Genomic DNA, 20,290 nt, shown 5'->3' on the forward strand with positions numbered 1-20,290 from the left:
TTTTGGTCTCTCTCTGCTGTTTTCCCAGAATGGCCTTGTGATCCTCAAAAGCAGCAGCTGATAACTTCCTGCCCATACCTAGATTTAGGATTCACACAGATTCTCTAATTTAAAACATGTATATTTCAATTTCAAAACCCGTTCCTGTGAGCAGGAACATACCTTTTCATGCTCAGGATAAGTAAGTATTACAGGGTTTGGCAGTGACATGGACAGCAAATATCATACTGTGTCAGTAGAGATATAGCATGTACATATTTAACACAAATGCAGCTATAGGCCTTTGATGGAGAGAGAGAAATGTACATGTGCTGGCAGGCATGTCGGCCCCTCCATGGCCATTCGGTGAGCACATACCCCAGCCTCGCTTCAATTAGGAGACATCAGTCTGCTATTCCATCAGTCACTCTCCTATCTGATCTCATTGTGGAAGCATTTCCCTACCAAGAGGTGGTTCTGATGTTTAAAGGTAAATAGTTCTAAAGCAATATAAGGCCTGTGAACTCAAGCCAACTGCTTTATCTGGTGGTCAGTGAAACACTGACCTGTTCTTACACTGGAGGAAAAACTGGCTGTGCTGAACTGAGTGAAACATGACTTGCTGTCTCCATCATTGTCCCTTTCTAAGTAATTCAAGGTGATTTTGAATATGCAATTTTTGTTTTACGCTGTAGGGGTTAGAAACCATCCTTCCTACCCAGACTCTTCCAAAATGGAAGTCCATCTAATGCTAGCTAACCTCTAAGTACCTTCTGTGTGCCAGGAATCTTCCCTAAATGTGAATTTTATATGCCTAGCCTCCTTCGCAAAGATGCATATTCTATTACACAGAAACATAATTTCCTGCCAAACTTTCCATGAAACCTATTTGTTTATAATTTTTTCTTTTCATTTTCTCTCCAACCCTATAAAATCTCCTTCTTTGGTCTTTTAAAGGTATCCCCTACATCCCCTCTTTCAATGAAATTTTCTTCCAGTGCTGACAAGGACTGAAAACTATTTACTCAACAGCTAGATTTTTAAAGAGCAAGGACTAGCTTGGCGACAAGGTTTGTCTGATGTCATCTGCTGAGGTATTTCTAGGCAGGACCTACAGCTTCTCACGGAGCTGATCTCTGGCCATCTCTGCCCCAGGGCCCCAGCCTCTAATTCACCAGGACTCCTGAAGAACCTACTGCTCTCTCCTGGGGGTGAGGGGGAGAGACATTAATTAACACATGGACCCCAACAGAAAATGACCTTAAATTTAGGGGAATCTTTTGAATTGAGGGAAATTTTTTAAGTTACAAAAATTTAATCCGGGACTTACCTGCTGGCGAAGTGGATAACACTCTGCGCTCCCAATGCAGGGGGCCCGAGTTCTATCCCTGATCAGGGAACTAGATCCCACATGCATGCTGCAACTAAGAGTTCCCATGCCATACTAAGGAGCCCACATGACACAACTAAGGAGCCCGCCTGCCACAACTAAGACTCAGTGCAACCAAATAATTAAAAAAAAAAAAAAATTTAATCCATCGTACAGGAACATCCTGTCCCTTGACCCCTGAGGAACAAAACAGTCCCTGCCTCCCTCAGCTTTTGCCACTGAAGGTGGAGTTAGATAACTGTAAGAGAAATTCAGTTCTCTTAGCAACCTTCTCACTGCCTCATAGCTTACAATCTGACTTACCTAGCCAGTCGAAGATTTAGGGATTTGGGATCCTGACCGTCTTTCCATCTAACATGGCTTAGCAATCTATTTGGAATAATAGAGAATAAGGCAGTTCCAGCTATCTATTAATTCTGATTGTCTTTCCTCTATTGGAAAAAGTTATGTTTCTTCGAGAAACAGCTTTTAAGCTACCTACTTGGAGCTGAAAGAGAGTGGCTCCACCTCACTGTCTCTTTATCGGCCCCAGGCAAGATTTGGCGAACTCCCCTTTTGCACTTAGGATCAATGAGATGATTTGCTGATCTCAGAATTCAGAGTCCTCAATCAGAATTTGATTGGCTCCACATTCCCATGAAGAAACAAGTTTCCTGGAATATGTTTATGTGGTTCTCAGAAGCTTCATTTAAGAAAAATCAAAGACCCCAAGTCAGGACATTTCTTCTAGTGAAGAGGCAGGGAAGCCAGGCCAGACACATTAAGATTCCCAAAAAGCCTTATGTCTTTGCTCATCTATGGACTGACCAAGGGAATGCCCTAGAAGTAGCCATTTAGAGCCAAAGAGCCACAAGAGAGAGTTGGGTGAGGATATATCAAGAATTTGATTTTTATCTCCCTCAGGAGTCTCTTCCAGCTGGCCCTGGGGAGAAACAGTGATAAACTAGAAATTTCTTGGACATGGTTGTTGGAACTACGCATCTCTTCTAAGATTCTACATCACAATATAGTGAAGTCCTCAGCAAGGAGGCAGCGTGAAGCAGTGAAAACTGCACAGGTTCTAGAGCCAGATAGACCTTGGCTCAAAACCTGGCTTTTCAATGTGAAAGAGCTGGATAATTGTAGGCAAGTTAGTCTCCTTGAACCTCTAGAGGGGGAGACAATCATATCCAACATAGGTACAAGCAAGATATCTAAAGGCCCAGGGACAAACCATGGCAAGCAACAAATAATGGTTCTCTCGCGTCTCCTTTCTTCCTGAAATTTCTGCCCACCTGTGTAGGCTAGTGGAGAAGAATTGGGGTCCCAGTTCTACCACTGGCTAGCTGTAAAATTGAGCTAGTTACTTTTCTAAGCCTCCATCTCTGCATCACTGAAATGGAGATAACGATAATACCGCATAAGATTGTTGTGAGAAGTACATTTTAAATATATCAAGAGCCTTTAAAAAGTAAAAGTGGGCTAAGCATCTTTCAACCTATGAGAAGCCCTAATGTTAGCCCACGTGAATAGACTAGGAGAGAAGCACTTAAAGATCAGTGACAGTTACGGCAAAATAATAGGAAAAAAAAAAACAAAAAACCCACCAGGCAGCTTAGCCACATGACTAAAGGTCTAGGTTGAAGAGTCCCACTGCCTGTGTTCAAATCTAGGCTCCACTATTTTAGTAGCTATCTGATTTGGAAAATATTGCTTTCTCTATATCATGGTTTCTGCAGCCATAAAATAAGGATAATAACCCACTTTATAGGAATGCTCTAAAATACCTGGCTCATAGCAAGTGCTCCATTAATATAACGGTTATCATCATCATCGTCATCATCCCATGTGACTATCAAGAAAGGAAAGCTAGATTTCAGTCAAGAATGAAGTTCCTGGGCTTCCCTGGTGGCGCAGTGGTTGAGAATCTGCCTGCTAATGCAGGGGACACGGGTTCGAGCCCTGGTCTGGGAGGATCCCACATGCCGCGGAGCAACTAGGCCCGTGAGCCACAACTACTGAGCCTGCGCGTCTGGAGCCTGTGCTCCGCAACAAGAGAGGCCGCGATAGTGAGAGGCCTGCGCACCGCGATGAAGAGTGGCCCCTGCTTGCCGCAACTAGAGAAAGCCCTCGCGCAGAAACGAAGACCCAACACAGCAAAAATAAATAAATAAAGTACTAAACTTCTACCCCCAACACCTTCTTTAAAAAAAAAAAAAAAAAAAAAAGAATGAAGTTCCTTTTATTTTCTCTGTTGAGACAGATGCCATCAGTTATCTAGCTGGCACAGTGAGGCTACTCCTCGGTTTACCCAGTGCTTCTGGGGCCTGTCGGTTGGGAGTTCAATGGATAGGACATAGTTGGTGGAGTGGCCTGTGGTGGAGAGGATACCTCTTCGGGCACTTGTTTTGTAGACTGGACACACATAAATGTTCTGATGCAGAAACATTGCATTTTCCCCAGGTTTCAGCCAAATAATGGGCAATGGGTCATAGAGGATTCTGGGGAGAGACTCCCCGATCTGCATCGTTTCCCTATCCCAACGGGCGCCTTCTAAGAAGAGTCCTTTTATGTAGGCCCCATCTTCTGGGTTATCCTCCATGACTGTTTCTTGTGTGGTTACCTAGAAGACAGGAAGCTGTGAGTTCCATTATCTGCCATTTTCCTAAATGAGGCAGCATTAAGAGATTGAAAAAGTACAAACTGGCTTTACTGTCTGCCTTTCCCAGGATGCATTTCCCAGGACACTGGGGCTTCTCTGATAATATTCCTGCCTGCTACATGGGCCAGGTCTGATTTCTAGTTAGCATGCTGCCCTTATATATGGCAGGCACAGAGAATGCACTAAAGTAAGAGCCAGGAGGCCACATTAACTGTTACCTAGCTTAGTGGCCTTGCACAATCTTTCCCCTTTCCGAACCTCGATCTGTAGTGAGGGGTTAGGTTCAGATGCATGTTGGTAAAACAGTTCTCTAGCAGGAGAAATGAAACCTTGATTTGTAGTTTCTGTCAATTTCTGTGGTGTAAAGACTCCCACCATGGTCAATTTCAGCCTATCAATTGTTTAACCACCAGCTTTAACAGGTTCTGGTGAGTTAGTATGAGCTCCAGCATACAACTGTTTAGATTCAGAGGTGATAAATTTCTTCTGGTAAATGCAGAAAATGGTCTAGGTGTAGGAGAATAGCGGGGTGGAGGGGATTATGGTGAAGCAGAGAGCACGAGCTCCATTTAAAATCATTCAAATTCTAATCTTTTTGTTATTGTTAATGGAATGTTTTTTCCCATTTCTAAGTATTTATTGCTAGAATAGGAAAAGGATTTTTGTATATTTAACCAGTATCCAGTCATCTTACAAATTCTATTAATTCTGATAGGTGTGTTTTTAGGATTTCTAGGTATACAATCATTTCAACATCAAAAAAAGATAGTTTTATCTTTTTTCCAGGGTTTATTCCCGTTACTTTGCTTTCTTATTGCATTAATTTTGGCTTAACATTGTCTTCAAAGGCCAATCAAGGTAAGTTCATTTATAAACTAAATAAAGACCTAGGGCAATCAGTTTGTGACCTCCGGACTAGATGATTTCAAAGGATCTTTCTATAGAATTTAAAATTCTACAATGCTCTATAACAGTCCATCTTACTACTTTCTCTCCAAATATGGACTGGGTGATACTTGACTATTGGCCATTCCTTTGACTTTAAGCAAAGCACTACACAAGACCATTAACATCCTTCCAAATGAAGAGTCCATCGTGTTGAATAAACAATGTGGAAGGTGCTTTCATTTTTCTTGTACAACTGTGGCAGAATTTTCCCCTGGAAAGATTCCTTTTTATACACGCAGAGACAAAGCCTTAGGAATCCTCTGATTCTGTTGGGAATAACTTTTAGAGCTACTTTAAGTCATGCTAAATACTTCATTTGTACCATCTCGGAAGTATTTGAGCCTTAACAGATCCAAATGTTTGGACTCAAGGAAAGGGACAGCACTGCTTTCTCTGGTTGGCCCTTTGAGTTGATCTAACCCAAGATGCCTCTTACCTCAAACTCAAATCCGATGTGGTCAATGGGGATGGCGTATTTCCGAGCGTAATTCTGAGAGACGCCTGTCAAAAAAGACTGTGTAAAGTAGAATCCAGAGATCCAAAAGACCACAGGAGGCCCGTTGTCAATCCATTCCTGGAGAGCCACAGAAATAAAAATGCAAAGTCAACAACACAACAAAGATTGTTCAAAGGCAGGTGATACAACAGGTCCCATAAAGAAATAGGCTTTTTCTCATCTTTCTTGAAACAGGCAGCCCTCTCAGTTTAGCTTATATTTTCCCCCTTTGAAACAAAGGTACAATGTAATATATCTCTACTTTAAGAAAAGCGCGGGTGCAGGCGGGTGTCAGGGATACGGTAGAGCGTGGTAGGGACTGTAGCAGTGGAGAGTGTGTGCCTTGTCTAAGCGGAGCCACAGCCACTCATCTCCAGCAATAGTTGCCATGCAGGAATGCAGGTCCATCGTTTCAGGTCTTCCTGTTTTTGCAGGACAAACATCTGTATTTTGATACGTAACAATCCAGTGTTCATATGCTAGCTCAAATTTTTAAATAACCAAGCAGCCAAGCCAAATCTATCTACTAGCCCGTGAGCTGTGGCCCATGAGACACCAGTTTGTGACATTTATTCTGGTTCCCACTCCTGCCTCTAGAGGCTATAATCTTTTCAAGGACTTTGAAAAGTCTCCCTCCTGCCCTCAACCCTGGTAAGACTGTTTCCAGTAGGTGCTCAGTCCAGGATGCTGTGAGACTACCCTACTCCCTCTGCCTCTAATCCGTCATTTCAGAACGTCCTCTCCACCTGAATGAGAATGCCAGGTGCCCAGTTACCCTGACTCCAAGGTACCTGGAAGAAGGCCAAGCGGGCTAGCAGGTCAGCCACGTAGCCTCCCAGGGGCTTCAGTGATGGGTAGGACTTGGCCATCCACATGGCCGGCACTTTACCCACAAGCATGCTACTGAATACATCCTCCAGCTCTGAGGACATCAAAACCTGCCCTTTAATTGCTCGGCCAAGGTCGATGAGGCTTATGCGAACCACTTTGGTCAATCTGCAAGAACAAAGGAGCAGACTCAGCCTGGCTCTCCAGTGACCTCATTCTACCCCAAGTACACTGACTCCAAGTCTCCTTTTACTTTTCCTCCCTTTAAAAAGTCAGATAATATACATTCATGATAGAAGAATTGTAAAGATGAGAAAAAATTAAATCACCCATTATCTCACCACCTAAAGATAACTTTGATGTATATCTTTCTAGAGTTTTCTATATGTAAACACAAATTATTTTTTAATGGGATCATACTATATATGTGTTTTTTGTAATTTGTTTTTCTCTCTTAGCATATAAGGAACATCTTTCCAATTCAATAGAGACCAAATTAAAATCGTCCTTTTTAATGACTGCAAGGTGTTCCATTTAATTTAACTGTTCCTCTATCACTGAAACATATTATTTCCAGATTGTTGTCACTGTAAACAACATTACTAGGAACATCCATCTATATTAATCACTGTGGAAATTTATAATGATATTCTTACTAAAAGTAGAATTTCTGGGTCAAAGGGTAATGCAGTTTTAAGGCTTCTGATCTATAGTTGTTCTTTTTATAGACTATGAGGTGCATGCATACCTGAGAAAAGGCAGCTGAAGGGCAGCCTGAGAGATGCCAAGATCACCTGTCTCTCTCTCTCTGGCCTCTGTTATGAGGCCTCAACAAGTCCAGAGGGAATTCAGCTGAGAGTGCCAAAGACTCTGCTACCAGAGAGAGCTTGTCATGTCCAAAGACTTATGGAATCCCAGCCAAATGGACAAGAGAAGGCTCAAACGCAAGAAAGGGATTCCTGGATGTGTAACCACTAAACATTTCTATTAAGAGGAATTTAAGGTTCAAGCGTGTTATTGGTGTATGTGCTTGGCTGAGGAGTCAAGAGCAAAGCTACCCTCTGCGGGATTATACCACAGACCTCTATCATACCTGAAACCTACTGGGAAAAGGTTTCTTTCTATTCTTGAAACTATGAGCTCTGCTAGTTTCAAGATTTTTAGTACTCAAGGAAGGAATATTTGCCCTAGAAGACACAATAACGGTTCCCCTGAATTGGAAGCTGAACTGTCATTTTGGGCTTCTCATACCACTGGGTGAATAGGCAAAAAAAAGGTAGTGGGGAAGTACCTTACAATATTGCCCCAAGTAGTTAACCCTGAGCATCACTGGAATATAAGATTGCTGTTACCCTCTTCTCTTCTATCACAATGGCCAGTGGTAAAGGCTAGTGAAGGCCCCTGTAACCACCAAGAGCTCCAGTGACCTTGGCAGAGAATGAGTGGCAGAGGAGGAAAGCCATTGGCCTGGTGTCTGGATGAACGAGGACTACAACCCATCATCCCAAGGTATCTGACTCAAGTAGTCAGCATCCTTGACTCACACGCCATACTTGGCTTGGTCATCCACACAGCCAAATGCCTACTGACTATAGGGAGTAACCCTAAGACTAAGGGAGTCAACAAATTCTTAGTTGACATTCTTCAAGTCACCGGTCTTTCGGCATCAGGGCTGTCCCTAAAACCGAGCAATGACCAATGAAGCAAAATGGAGAGAGCAGCACTGAAGAGTATTTGGAGCAGCAAGAACCTTGACGTGGAGGCAGAAGTGATGAATTTCCTCATCTGGCCTAGATGGTGTTTGCGAACTCTTTCAGTTTTGACTATCTAGAAATCAGATCAAGGTGATCCCACTGGGCTCTATGCTCTAGTACCTGGAGGAGAAGTGAGGAGGGACTAGAATAGAAGGCCGGAGACCCTTAGCCCCATGGCCATCTTATAATAGCCCTTCCTTACCCCTGTGGTAGCGGCAATGGGATGAACTGTTCCTCACCCCTTTCTAAGTTTACCCTGATTTCACATACTGGCTAAGTGCATGGGCTCTGGAATCAGAGAGCCTGGATTCAAACTCAGTTCTGCCACTGAATGACTGTGTGACCTTGAGCAAGTTACTTAGCCCTTCTGTCTCAGTTTTCTCATTTGTAAAACAGTGGTAGAGGGATTACTAACTGTGCATATTTTTAAAGACTATGGTGTGGTTTGAATGCAAAGGCATGAGTGGTGCTTGGAGCCATTTCTAGCACTAAAGGCTCAATAAAAGTGGCTTTAATGATTACTTTTACTATTAGCCTGTGCTCGGTATTGGTTTTCACCCCAGTTTACAGATGTCATATGAATGAATGAGAGAGAATGAATAGAAGGAACTGATTTAACCCTGGGCCAACACATGCTGGGATGGCCCTATTTACAGCCCTTCCTACAAGGTAGGGCAAACCAACTCTGCACAGCAACCCTTATCAAGTGTCCATTCTAGTTACTGCCCATTAGATTCTACCCCTCACACCAACTCCCAGGATCCAAGTAAGACCATACAGCCCACCTGTTGAATCTGATGAGCTCTTGCCTTAGGACAGTGTTCATAGATTCACCATAGACCACAGGGTACGACTTCACGACCAACTCCAAGTCAAAGTCATTGGGAAGCTTGGAGAGTAGGTCCTGGGCCAGCTCCTCAACCACTTCCTTAAAGTGTAAGCATTAGAGAGGTGAATGAGACACAAGGCCAGCGGGCTGTGGCTTTGTCCAGTTAAACATGAAGCAGTGAGCCTTTGTCTTTTTAAACACAGTCTACAGGACCTTTCTGGGAACTCTCCTACAGAAGCCAATTCTGCCCTGAGGGAAAGGAGGATACCCATCCCACCCACTCCCAACCCCCACCCCTGCCCCCAGCCTTAGGGAGGACATCACCTCTAAGCTGAACAATGAAAGTCCTGAGCAAGGGCCTGAGGGCCAGGTGGGGAATTCGTGCTCAGCCAGCCACGTAGACTCAGGGCAGTGCTGAACCCTGCAGAACTGCTCAAATCTTCAAGGTCACCCCTGGGAGACAATCTCCCAAGGCTCTCACAGCCAGCCCCTTAGGACCAGCTCCAGGTGCAGGTGAGACTTTGCTCTGTCCCAGTGACATGGACACCTGGGAAGGCAGTAGGCCATTCCTCAGCATTAAGAATAGCCCATGGCAGTGAGTTTAGCCAAGTAGGGAGGGGACAGGCCTAGAGGAAGAGTAGGAAGAGGAGGTGTGGGAGAGAAACACAGCTCTGCCGTCCTTTGGCTCGAGGAGGCTGGAATGTACACTTCCTTCCCTCTTCCCACTGTGAGGGGAATTTCCATCCCTAAGCTGAGACACACAAACCAGGCTGCTTTATCTTCACACATATTACCACTTATGGTACTATGAACCAAATTGAGAAACCAAATACAATCATCCCTTGGTATCCACTAGGGATTGGCTGCAAGACCAAACTCCACAGATGGTCAAGTCCCTAACAGAAAATGGTGTAGTATTTGCATAGAACCAACACACATCACCCCTCCCCCCCATACTTTAAATCATTTCTAGATTACTCATAATACCTACTACAATGTAAATGCTATGTAAATAATTGTAAGTACAATGTAAATGCTTTTTAATAATTGCTGAAGTGGGGTGAATGCAAGTTTTGCCTTTTGGAAATTTCTGGAATTTTTTTTTCTGAATATTTCAATCTTTGGTCGAATTCAAGGATGCAGAACCTGTGGATATGCAAGGCCAACTGTATGCAAAGTCCACAGCTGAGCAGGGTTGAACATGGAGTAGCTCAGAAGCTGGAGAAGGGAAGAGAAGGAAAGGAGAGATCAGGGTGGAGTCAGGAGATGTGGTTCTGGGCCTGGCACTGCCTCTGTGTTTCTGAATGCCTTGAAGTGGGTCACTTCTTGCAGGGTTTGTTTTGCCCTCATCTGTAGACCAAGGAGGGTAGCCAGGATCAGTCCTTCACAATGTGTGGAATGATCACAAGAGATACCCAAAATGATTCCAGGTGTTTCCAGGACATAGAGCAAATAACGTTGAATCACAGGATGAGAAAGTCACTCTCTTGTCAAGTTCTGGCCACCTTTTTCTTTTCATTCCCTTCAAGGAGAAAGTCTCAGGTCAGGGCTGACACTGCTCTGGAACACTTGCTGACCCTCCCCTTTTCCCAAGGAGCCAGAAAGACATCAGCAGCAGCATCTGGAAGAACCTAATAATGTTTAGCCTTTGTTTGCTTTTTGTGGCTGTCACGACATTACGGAAATGGTACTGGGTTTCCACTTATGGTCCTGATGTGCAGTTTTTTAAATAAATGTTTTTAAGCAAAAGAGATTTAGTTTTAAGGATTATGTAAATGGAATACAGATAATATGTGGATATAGCAATGAATCATGAAGGTTATATAGGAACAGCTGACATTTTAGAAACACCGGTGCTCTTCCAGCTCAGTATTTAAAGACCTCAGCAGTAAGACCAGAGCACCCACATCCTCCCTCAAGGGTCTGCCAGGCCTCCACTTTTCTGCCTTCTTGGTCATCAGCCACAATCCTGCATGCCCACTAGATGAAAAATTGCCTGGGAAATTGAATTCAAGCCTGGTTACCTGAGGGGACTTGCCACTCCCTCCTGACTGCCTAGGGAGGGTCAGCAGCACCCCTTGAAACAGCTGGCTGGTTTCCTGGTTGTCTTTGGTGATATCGGCATTCTCGTGCAGGCCAAACACTTCTGGGTGGGCGGTGATAGGGAGGGTCCTGAGATATTCAATATAGGACTGGAAAGGAAATCTTCAGTTGACATAAGTTCAGGTTCCTTGGGGTCCCACAGATCACCCAAGGTTTTGCCAGAGCAGACCCATGCAGGAATCACACTCTTTCGGTAGCACAGGCCATAGACACACACACGCACACACCACCGGGGCCAAGACATCCCAAGCTTTCCCTCATGCAGGTTTCGGAGGAGTGAGTATGAGTATGAAGGTAGAGGGACTGAGTATCTCCCCTCCCACCTCTGCTGGCTTCCTCCCTGCTCCCCCAGCAGTCTTAGCTTTGGAGACAAAAACTGGGTTTGGATTCAGGCAGAACAGGATTTGGATCCTAGCTCCATCTTAAACCAACTGTGTAACCTTGAGCTAGTCACCTGAAAGCCCAGTTTCCTTATCTGTAAGTGGGAAAATAAATGAGGTTATGAAGGAATAAGGCTTCAGCACATTAACAGGTACTCAATGAAAGTAAGCCCTTTTCATTCTTCCTTCAGATTTCTTGTTTTCTTCTTCCTTTTATCATTCTCCCATCCAGTTTTTCTGTTCCTCCCTTTGCCACCTTCTGAACCTTTGATTTCAAGTAGCAATTTCCATCCTGTTCACTACCAAGGCTTCATCTTAAACATCCCTGCCCCTTCTCCCCAGATGGACCCCATATTTTGAAAGATCTTGTCTACCAAATGACCAGCATTCATTAAACAGTAATAATGTGTATCTTGTAGGCTTTTGGGAAGATTTGAAATAGCTTATGGACCCGCGTCAGGAAGCCCAAGCTATCCCTGGGCCCTCCTTGGATACACTGTAACCCTAGCCACATGGAGACCGCCAAGCCCCTCTGGGGGGACAGAGGGACCTCTCCCTCCCCTGCCCCTCACCTGGTAGGAGCCATGAGGAGGGATGTAGTAAGTGTCTCCAGGAGCAAGACAGTAATGGTCCTGCTCAATTTCCTTACAGTAGAACGTGGACAGAAGGGATAGCAGGAGCCTTCTGTCTTTGTCATCTGTCACTCTGCCTCCATAATTACATTCCCCTGGGGACAACCAACAGAAGAAGGAGTTGAGCCCATAATGAACTTGGTCAATAACCTAAAATAGAGGATTCTTCCAGCCAAGGAGCTCTGCTGAGACACAGGGTTGCTAAAACCATGCTCAGCTTGGGATGAGACCAGGCCTTTTTGGTATTATGGTTGCCACAAAAATAATACATGTTCACCATATTAGAAATTAGAAAATAGTGATAAACTGAAAGAAAAGCAAAACAATCACCAATAATTCCAACAAAGGTAACTGTTAACATTTAGGCATCTTCCAGACATCTGTCTGGACATTTGTGTGTATGTGTACATAAATGTGAAAGGCATTATAGAAATGTGGTTCAGGGCAAGAACTCTGGCATGAGACAGTACTGAGCTCCAATTACAGCCAGTTTCTGGGCTCCAACTTTTGCCACTTATTAGCAGTTTCTCATCTGTCTAGAAGTAGAGATAACTGCATACCTACCTTACGTCGTTGTGGTTAACAACGCTTATAAAGCATTTAGTACAATGCTTAGCATATAGAAAGCATTCAACTACAGCTTTTACAAATACGTACAGTTTAGAAAATTAAGATTATCCTATATATACTTCTTTGGGATATGACTCTCCTACCCCCATCCCCATCATCAACATCATTCTCTGAGACTCAGGTTTCTACACGCAGATTTCTACAAAAAGAATTAGGCAATTTTTTGAGGGGCCATCAAATCCGTCTCACCAACCCAGGATGCACTTTCTAGCTGGATCAGGTCCCACAGTATGTGGGTACCACCTGGTATTTGGAAGCTGGGGACAACACACTAGTGTGCAAGGAAAAGACATCTGTGTGTGTGTGTGTGTGTGTTTGCGTGTGTGTTTGCATGCAAGGGCTCCCCTGAAGGGTGGGCTCATTTCCAATTCTAATCATTCTAGGAAGGAGCAGGTCTACAGACATGAAACAGGAAGTATGACTCAAGTTGAGGAGGCCTCAGCCTCTCTTGGTATTGGAGGGGTCTAAATGTCTAGGAGGAGCATCCTGGTGGCTCATTAAGGAAGAAGTAAGAGACTAAGGGGAAGCTCATACCCACTGAGTAATTTGAGCCCTGCAAAAACTATTTGACCTTAAGCCAGACCATCTAGATCTCTCTCTGTTGACCTCTCAGGCCTTTAGCAAAGTTTAGTTGGAACATTATAGTTTGTCCCAGATGTAAAGAGGTTTATGACAACACTAGAGCTACAATATTAAAGGGAGAGTAGTTCCCCCCTGAAGTCAGCATGGCAGTGCTAGAGAGTACCAAAGAGGGACTACCAGTGAAGGTAAACCTTAGGCACAGAGTCATGATTCAGGGTTCCACCTCCACTCTCTCATCAGCAAATTTTACTTCAGGGGATACCCTTATAGGCTCTGGGTTTTATGTTTATGAAGGAAGGTACATTTCTTTACTTATATGTCTCCTCTTTGTAGCAAGAGCATAAGTTCCTAAAGGGGCCAGGATGTGCCTTATATCTCTTCTAGATTCTCCATTGGCTCTGCCACAGGGTTGGGGGTACCAGATTAAGAATGTATTTGACTTTGGCCCATCTAATTCGATAACTGCTCTCCAAATAAGACCTGTCTCTTTGGTTAGTCTGTCCCTTGCGGTCAGTACAGAGCTCTAATAATCATCTCTATCTGATCTTCTTTCCTTCCAGGTACATAGGAAGGTTATAACTCCCGGGGCCTCTGGCAGTGAGGTGGGGCCAGGTGACAAGTTCTTGCACATTTAACTCCTGGCATCAGCTCGTCAGTGCTACCCTGTGGCAGTGACCACACAAGTGTATGTTGAGATGGTGGCATCAAAATTTGGTGGAGCCTTTGCCAACTGCGCCCCTGATAGATAATTACAACGAGCAGACACCCTTGCCAATTCACACTGGACATGCAGAATGGGCAAGAAATGTCTCACACCCTTGAGATTTGGGGACTGCTTGTTATCTCAGACTAACTAGTCTATCCTGACTGGTGCAGTTGGAAAGTGACTATCCTCAAGCCAGCGGGCACAGTTGGAGCGGGTTGGTTTATGAGCTGCAGGCAGTCCAATACTAAGACCTCATCCCAGGGCAATTATGCACTCATTCTGTGATCTGAAGGGGAGCCCTGGGATGTGCTTCTGTGTGGTCTGGAATAATGGGAATATGGGTCATTTCTTTGGAAAAGTTCTCTCACCCAACTAAAATCCACTGAACTTATGTTGTGTGTCCCCTGGGGTTTTGGTTTAGGAGACACTGTGCTGAGTTAAGGTCTTGGTCACCTTTTACAAATGAATTCAATCACTCTAAAGCAGGATTTCTCAGTCTTGGCACGACTAACATGTTGGACTGGGTAGCCCTGTGCTGTAGGGGGCTGTCCTGTGCATTGTAGGACGTTTAGCAGCACCCTTGGCCTCTACCCAGTAGCACATCCATTTAGCTGTGACAACAAAAAATGTCTCCTCAGTTTGCCAGATGTCCCCTAGGAGACAAAATCACCCTTGGTTGAGAACCACTGCTCTAAGGCCTCGGTCTTGTCAGTTGTAAAACAGGGTCACTAAAGTGAAGCTCATAAGATTGCTGTGAAGACTGAATGATGTAGGTAAAGTGCCTGCCGTATGATTGGGGAAAGGATCCAGAGTTGAGGGAGGAGCTTGTGTGTGACCTGGAAGATGCCCAGGTTTTTCTATTGAGCTGCATTTTGACTTTTGGCCATGGTAATCCACTCATTTAGCTCATCTATAGTTTATCTCCTATCTCTGGGATTACATGGTGTGCTTCTTGAGGGCAGTGACCAAGTCTTATATATTTACATTCTTCCATATTATGTACTAGTATATATTGGACGACTGATAAAAGATTGCTGATGAATTGCTTTAATACAAAACAGCAAGTATCATTTTCACCTCAGGGCACCTCTGCTGGGAGTGCTCTCCTTCCTTTTTCCCACCGCCTGCCCCCGCTTTCTTCTTCCACTTGTAAAACTCCTACTGATCCTTCAAAACCATCTTTCACACCTTCAGGAGGTTTTCCCTAATCATCCCCACCCCATGTCTGAAATTTAATCATTGTGCTATCTTATAAATGTTTCTCTTACTGAACTTATCACTGTACTGTTATTTATTTTGTTATATTTCCCTCCCTTTGTAGACTGTGCACCCCTTAAAGGGAGGGATTGATCTTGATTTTTCTGTGTGTGTTTTTTGTTTTTGTTGGTTTGTTTGTTTTACAATATACAGCATGGTGACCAGCATCATTAAGAGCTCCATGTCTGTTGAAAGCATGAGTGAGTAAGTAAACAAATGGAGATGGAAGCAGAGGAGCAGGAAGGTGGAGCATAATCATGGAGGTTTATGGTTGCCAAAGCCTCCTTCCATAAATACCTGTCAGGTAGGTTAGAGCATCCAACGGCACCTCCTTGTAGTCATTCAGAAACATCTGGATCTGCTGCATACTAATCCTCAGGTCGGATTCGTTGAATTCATAAGGAATATTCCAACCTGCGTGAGGCAGAGATAAATTAGATGCTTCAGGGATGAGAGCTCTTAATTTCCACTCAGAGACTGAGCTGGTGGAATTAAGCATCATTATGGATCAAGAGCCTCTTCCAGCCCTGTGCCTATCAAGCACCATGCCAACTATTAGCTTTGACCTTTACTGCCAACGTGGGAGACATCCTGCCTGAGAAAACATCCATTCTAAAGTCAGTTTCCTTATGGATCTCCCCCATTTGATAAGGAAGATGTTAACATCCTGGGATTTGTGGAATGAGAGTTACTCACCCTGGCTGGAATACTGTGGTAATGCACCGAAGGCCAAAAATAACACCCAAGCATAGCCAGAGTGCACTGTCTGTGATTGGGCAATAGAACTAAGGTAGCTTTGAGAATGCCCCTCCTCCCACTCATGGGAGAACTAGATGGCAGGCCTTGAAGAAACTACTGCTTGTATTTTCAAGTGTTATAATGGTAAATGCCCAGTGGGGCTGCACAAGTGACATAAATGTATGAACCAGGCTGGATGTAAGACAGTAGGGTATGGTAGGACCTGTGCTCAATGGAGACGTTTAATTTCCTCCTAAACATTCACATTCAAATTAAAAATATAATAAAATAACAAAAACTTCGGTTCTGGCAGAGAGAACACAACTGGGCAGTTGACTATAAGCCTAACTGCTGTATGGATGTTTGGAGGTCTGGCACGGCTGGGAGCATGGTGGTGGGAGAATGTGGTGTGTGAGATGCAGATGTAGAGGAAGTGTCCCCTTTGGCTGTCTCGTCTCTGAAACCCTCAGTTGAAGGGTCAGGTGGTCTGTGGAGCTAACTGGGGCAGGTAGAAGGAAAGAGGATGTTCTGAGAGAATCACCAAAAGGACAATTTGCCTCCTTTTGTAACCCGAAAGAATGGCTAAGAATACCTTCAGGTGGGTCATTTCAAGAAAAGAATTAGACTCAGCCCATGGGTGAGAGAAAAATAAGCCAACCTTAAAACCATGGTGATATGGGATCTGCATTTAGCAGATGATCTGCTCTAACAAGAATATTGAGTCACTTAAGTTAGGCCATGGATAAGTTACATTAATAAAGAAATTTATGTTTATTTTTTCAAGGAGAAGCACAAACAGATGTCCCAGCTGTATTTCTTTCATTGTTATGCACAGGTAAAGAGAGCAACCTAAAGTGTTATAAATCACCTGGTGACGATTCCCTGGAGAGTGGCCATGATAGCCAAGCTAGGCAAATACACCAAAGGGAAGGGCCTCCCCTCTTCTCATTACCATATTACTTCCGTAATTAGGGGGCCTCTGATTCTGGAGCATCACCTCTTTCCCTGACATTGATATTGACCTGGTTATAGGACTGCCAGACTTGATAAATAAAAATACAGAGACGCTCGGTGATATTTAATTTCAGATAAACAACGAATCATATTTAGTATAAATATGTCCCCAATATCGCGTGGAACATACTTAGACCCTATTTTACTGGCAACCCTGGGTACAAACTCGAACGCACCCCTGTATCTGCCTGTGATCTTTCCCCCAGGCAATCCAGGTATGCTGCCACCTCTCACCTAGGGCTCCGAAATTTCTCCTCTCTTGAACGACGGCGTGGAAGAAGCAAAGGCCGAACAACAGCTTCTGCCACATCACTGCTTTTGTACAACTTTGGAAGAACACGGGGTCTGAGATGGGGTCACTGAGGTAAGAGCGCAAAAGGTTGGCCCGGAGCCCTTTGGGGGGCTCATTGGTCATCTTAATCCCATTCTGGAGGAGGCTGACTGGAAACTTCTCTGATGGATAGCTGGTTAACCAGAGTCTGGAAGAACAACAGACCCGACTATTTACGGCAACGCAATACATTATATTGAAAAACAGTAACAGAAAATAATAACTACCATTTATTAAGCATCACTAGATGCTGAACCCCAAGCTAAGAATTTAATTTATATCCCTTCATTTACTTTAATCCTCACAGCCACCCTATGATTTATTATCCCCTTTACCAGTGAGGAAACAGAGGCATGGAGAAGTCAAGTGGGGTTTTCAAGGACACACCACTTAGAAGCAGCAGAACCAAGATGAACTCAGGGCTCCCTGACTCCAAAGGCCCTGTGTCCTAATCTCTACACCATGTTCCTGCCCTGCTGGACTTTCTGAGCGTCTATCATGGTCAAGTACTATACCCGGCACTCCAGGAGTGGCCGAAATGAGAAAAGAATTGTTTCTTGCTTCTAGATACTCACAGCCTTGCTGCTAGGAGGGGAAATGGGAGCTGGGGAGGGGAGAAAAGACAAGCAAACAGAATGCCAAGGAGTTATAAAATCAAGACCACAGGGAGGGAGGGAAATAATGGGCCATGGGGGTCCATGGGAAGAAGAGATTTCCACGGGGTGGAGAGAGCAGAAGTCTGCAAACTACTGCCAGGGAGCCAAATCTAGCCTTAGCCTGTTTTTGTAAATAAAATATTATTGGAACATGGCCACACCTCTTCATTTACAAATTATTTATGGATGCTTTCATGCCACAACAGCAGAGCTGAACAGTTGCAACTGACAACATGTCGTGTAAAACCTAAAATATTTACTATCTGGGCCCTTACAGGAAAAGTCTGCTGATCCCTGCCATAGAGGCCGATGGCATTAGAAATGGGTCTTGAGAATATGGAAGATTTCTTTTCTTAAATAATAAAAGTATATCTATGCCCATAAGAAATGGGAACATAGGTAAAAGTATATAGAAAGGAAAAAAATACATGATTTTACCATCTACAGGTTAACATTTTGGCATATTGTCTTCCAGGCTTTTATTCATTTGTTTTTCTTACTCAAGCTCAGGTTACATACACACTGTGGCATCCTGTTTTGTTTCATTTTTGTGGGTTTGTTTTTCTTTTTTGCTAGACATTAGAGAGGTTTCCAACAGGAGGATTTGGGGATGGAAGGTCATTAAAGACACAGGACACAGGCTGAGCAACTGCACGGAGGAGGAAAAGTTGGGGATGTGGTAAGGCCTACAGTGGGCAGCCTGCTGTGGTCCAGGCACAGGTCTCAGAGGGGAGGGAAGAGGCCATAACCTGGGGGCCTGTGGCCTGACTTCAGTCTGCAGATGGGTGATGTTGAACTCTCACCATGCAAACCGACACAATGCTGTAACATATTTTTGAAGTAGTTGCCAACTTTTAAAAATTTAGGGCTTTCTTTTAAAAGTTCTAGATTCCCGTCTTTCCTTTAAAATAGTCATAAAATCTGGATACAAGAGGCCTGTATTCCTGCTTGGCAACAGCTGGTAGTAGGCGGTAACTGCTCTTCTCTACAGGGCATGTGCCTCTAGTTCACCACAGTCCCCACCACTCTCTACCGGTATTCAACACTGAGGCTGCCCATCCATGGTGATAGCTATTGTACTGTGGAAAGTGGAATATTTCTTGTGCCCAGTCCTCTTCACTCATTTATGTTACATTCCTCGTTGTATAGGCACTTGAGTTTGTGACTTGGGTTAAGATCATATTACAGAAGACCTTAAATGTCAACATGAATAATTTTTCTTCATTGAGTATGTCCCTGATGGTCAATGAGTCAACTCAGGATCCAAAACCAAATAGAATTCTTGAAATTAATGGATTTCCTCTTAAACTCTTACATGAATCTCATATGAGTCTTACGTGAATACAATCAACTACGGCCTAATCTGGCTTTGTAAATAAACACCAAACGCTTTTCTATTTTCAGGCAGACATGACTAAAATAAAAATAACCGGCAAACTTTGTTGCCTAGAGCAGGAGTTGGCAAACTTTTCCTATGAAGGATCAAAGAGTAAATGTTTTAGACTTTGCATGCCATATGGTCTCTGTCACAACTACTTGAAGCATAAAAGCAGTCGTAGACAGTATATGAGTGAGCATGGCTGTATTTCAATAAAACTTTACTTATAGACACTGAAATTTGAATTTCATATAATTTTCACATGTCATGAAATAGTATACTTCTTTCAATTTTTTTCAACCATAAAAAATGTAAAAGCTATTCTCAGATTGCAAGCTGTACAAACACAGGCAGCAGACTGGATTTGGCCATAGTTTGCTGACCCCTGGCCCAGAATGAAAGAATCACTGAACATTTGAGTTAAAAGGGGCTTTGAAGTCTGTTTCATCTCATCATCCTCTAAATGCAAATACTTAGGCCCAGTCTTGCTGGGCTTTAAAGTTCACAGAAAATAAATAGCTGTTTACAGTATTGATTAAAATTCCATGGATCTAAACAAGTATAGGATAGATCAAGTGCCTAGACTACGGGTGGATTTTTTTTTGTTTTTAGGCAAATAAGTTTTAAAACTCCGATTTGCTGGCATTTAATCTACCTTCCCAGGCACATCTCCTATCACCTCCCAAAAACAATTGCTCACAGTGTATACCCAGGAATCATAGGATAACTTCTTGGTCTTTCCTTTGCTTTTACAAATGCTGCCCTTTCTGCCTGGAATGTCCTTCCTGGAAAACTCCTATTCATCTTTCGGTACTCCAGGTCTTCCCCAAATTTTCCTTCCCTTTTCCATTCTTATTCAAACAAGTACAGCAGGTATTGCATGGTATCAACATTATTCATCTATGGTCTGCCTTCTACTAGACTGAGAGCTTCTTTAAGGGTAGAACTTGTGTCTACACAAGACCCTTGTGTCTTGCTCATCTTTGCATTCCCAGCCATTAGCATGACGTCTGGAACT

General features: G+C 43.7%; 1 protein-coding gene across 1 annotated transcript in view; it reads right to left on the reverse strand.

Moving 5' to 3' along the window:
- Positions 1–3,601: 3,601 nt before the first annotated feature.
- DNAH3 (dynein axonemal heavy chain 3) overlaps positions 3,602–20,290 on the reverse strand; it is a 188,767-nt gene continuing 172,078 nt past the window's right edge. The window contains exons 54-61 of the mRNA XM_060033062.1: positions 17,142–17,386; positions 15,453–15,569; positions 11,921–12,075; positions 10,890–11,057; positions 8,822–8,964; positions 6,246–6,450; positions 5,395–5,532; positions 3,602–3,971 (exon numbers count right to left, since the gene is read on the reverse strand). Coding sequence (XP_059889045.1) covers positions 3,618–3,971; positions 5,395–5,532; positions 6,246–6,450; positions 8,822–8,964; positions 10,890–11,057; positions 11,921–12,075; positions 15,453–15,569; positions 17,142–17,386 — 1,525 coding nt within the window. The 3' untranslated portion in view covers positions 3,602–3,617. The remainder of the gene's footprint in view (positions 3,972–5,394; positions 5,533–6,245; positions 6,451–8,821; positions 8,965–10,889; positions 11,058–11,920; positions 12,076–15,452; positions 15,570–17,141; positions 17,387–20,290) is intronic.

This window comes from Delphinus delphis, chromosome 15 (genome assembly GCF_949987515.2).
Source record: "Delphinus delphis chromosome 15, mDelDel1.2, whole genome shotgun sequence".
Classification (NCBI taxonomy): domain Eukaryota; kingdom Metazoa; phylum Chordata; class Mammalia; order Artiodactyla; family Delphinidae; genus Delphinus; species Delphinus delphis.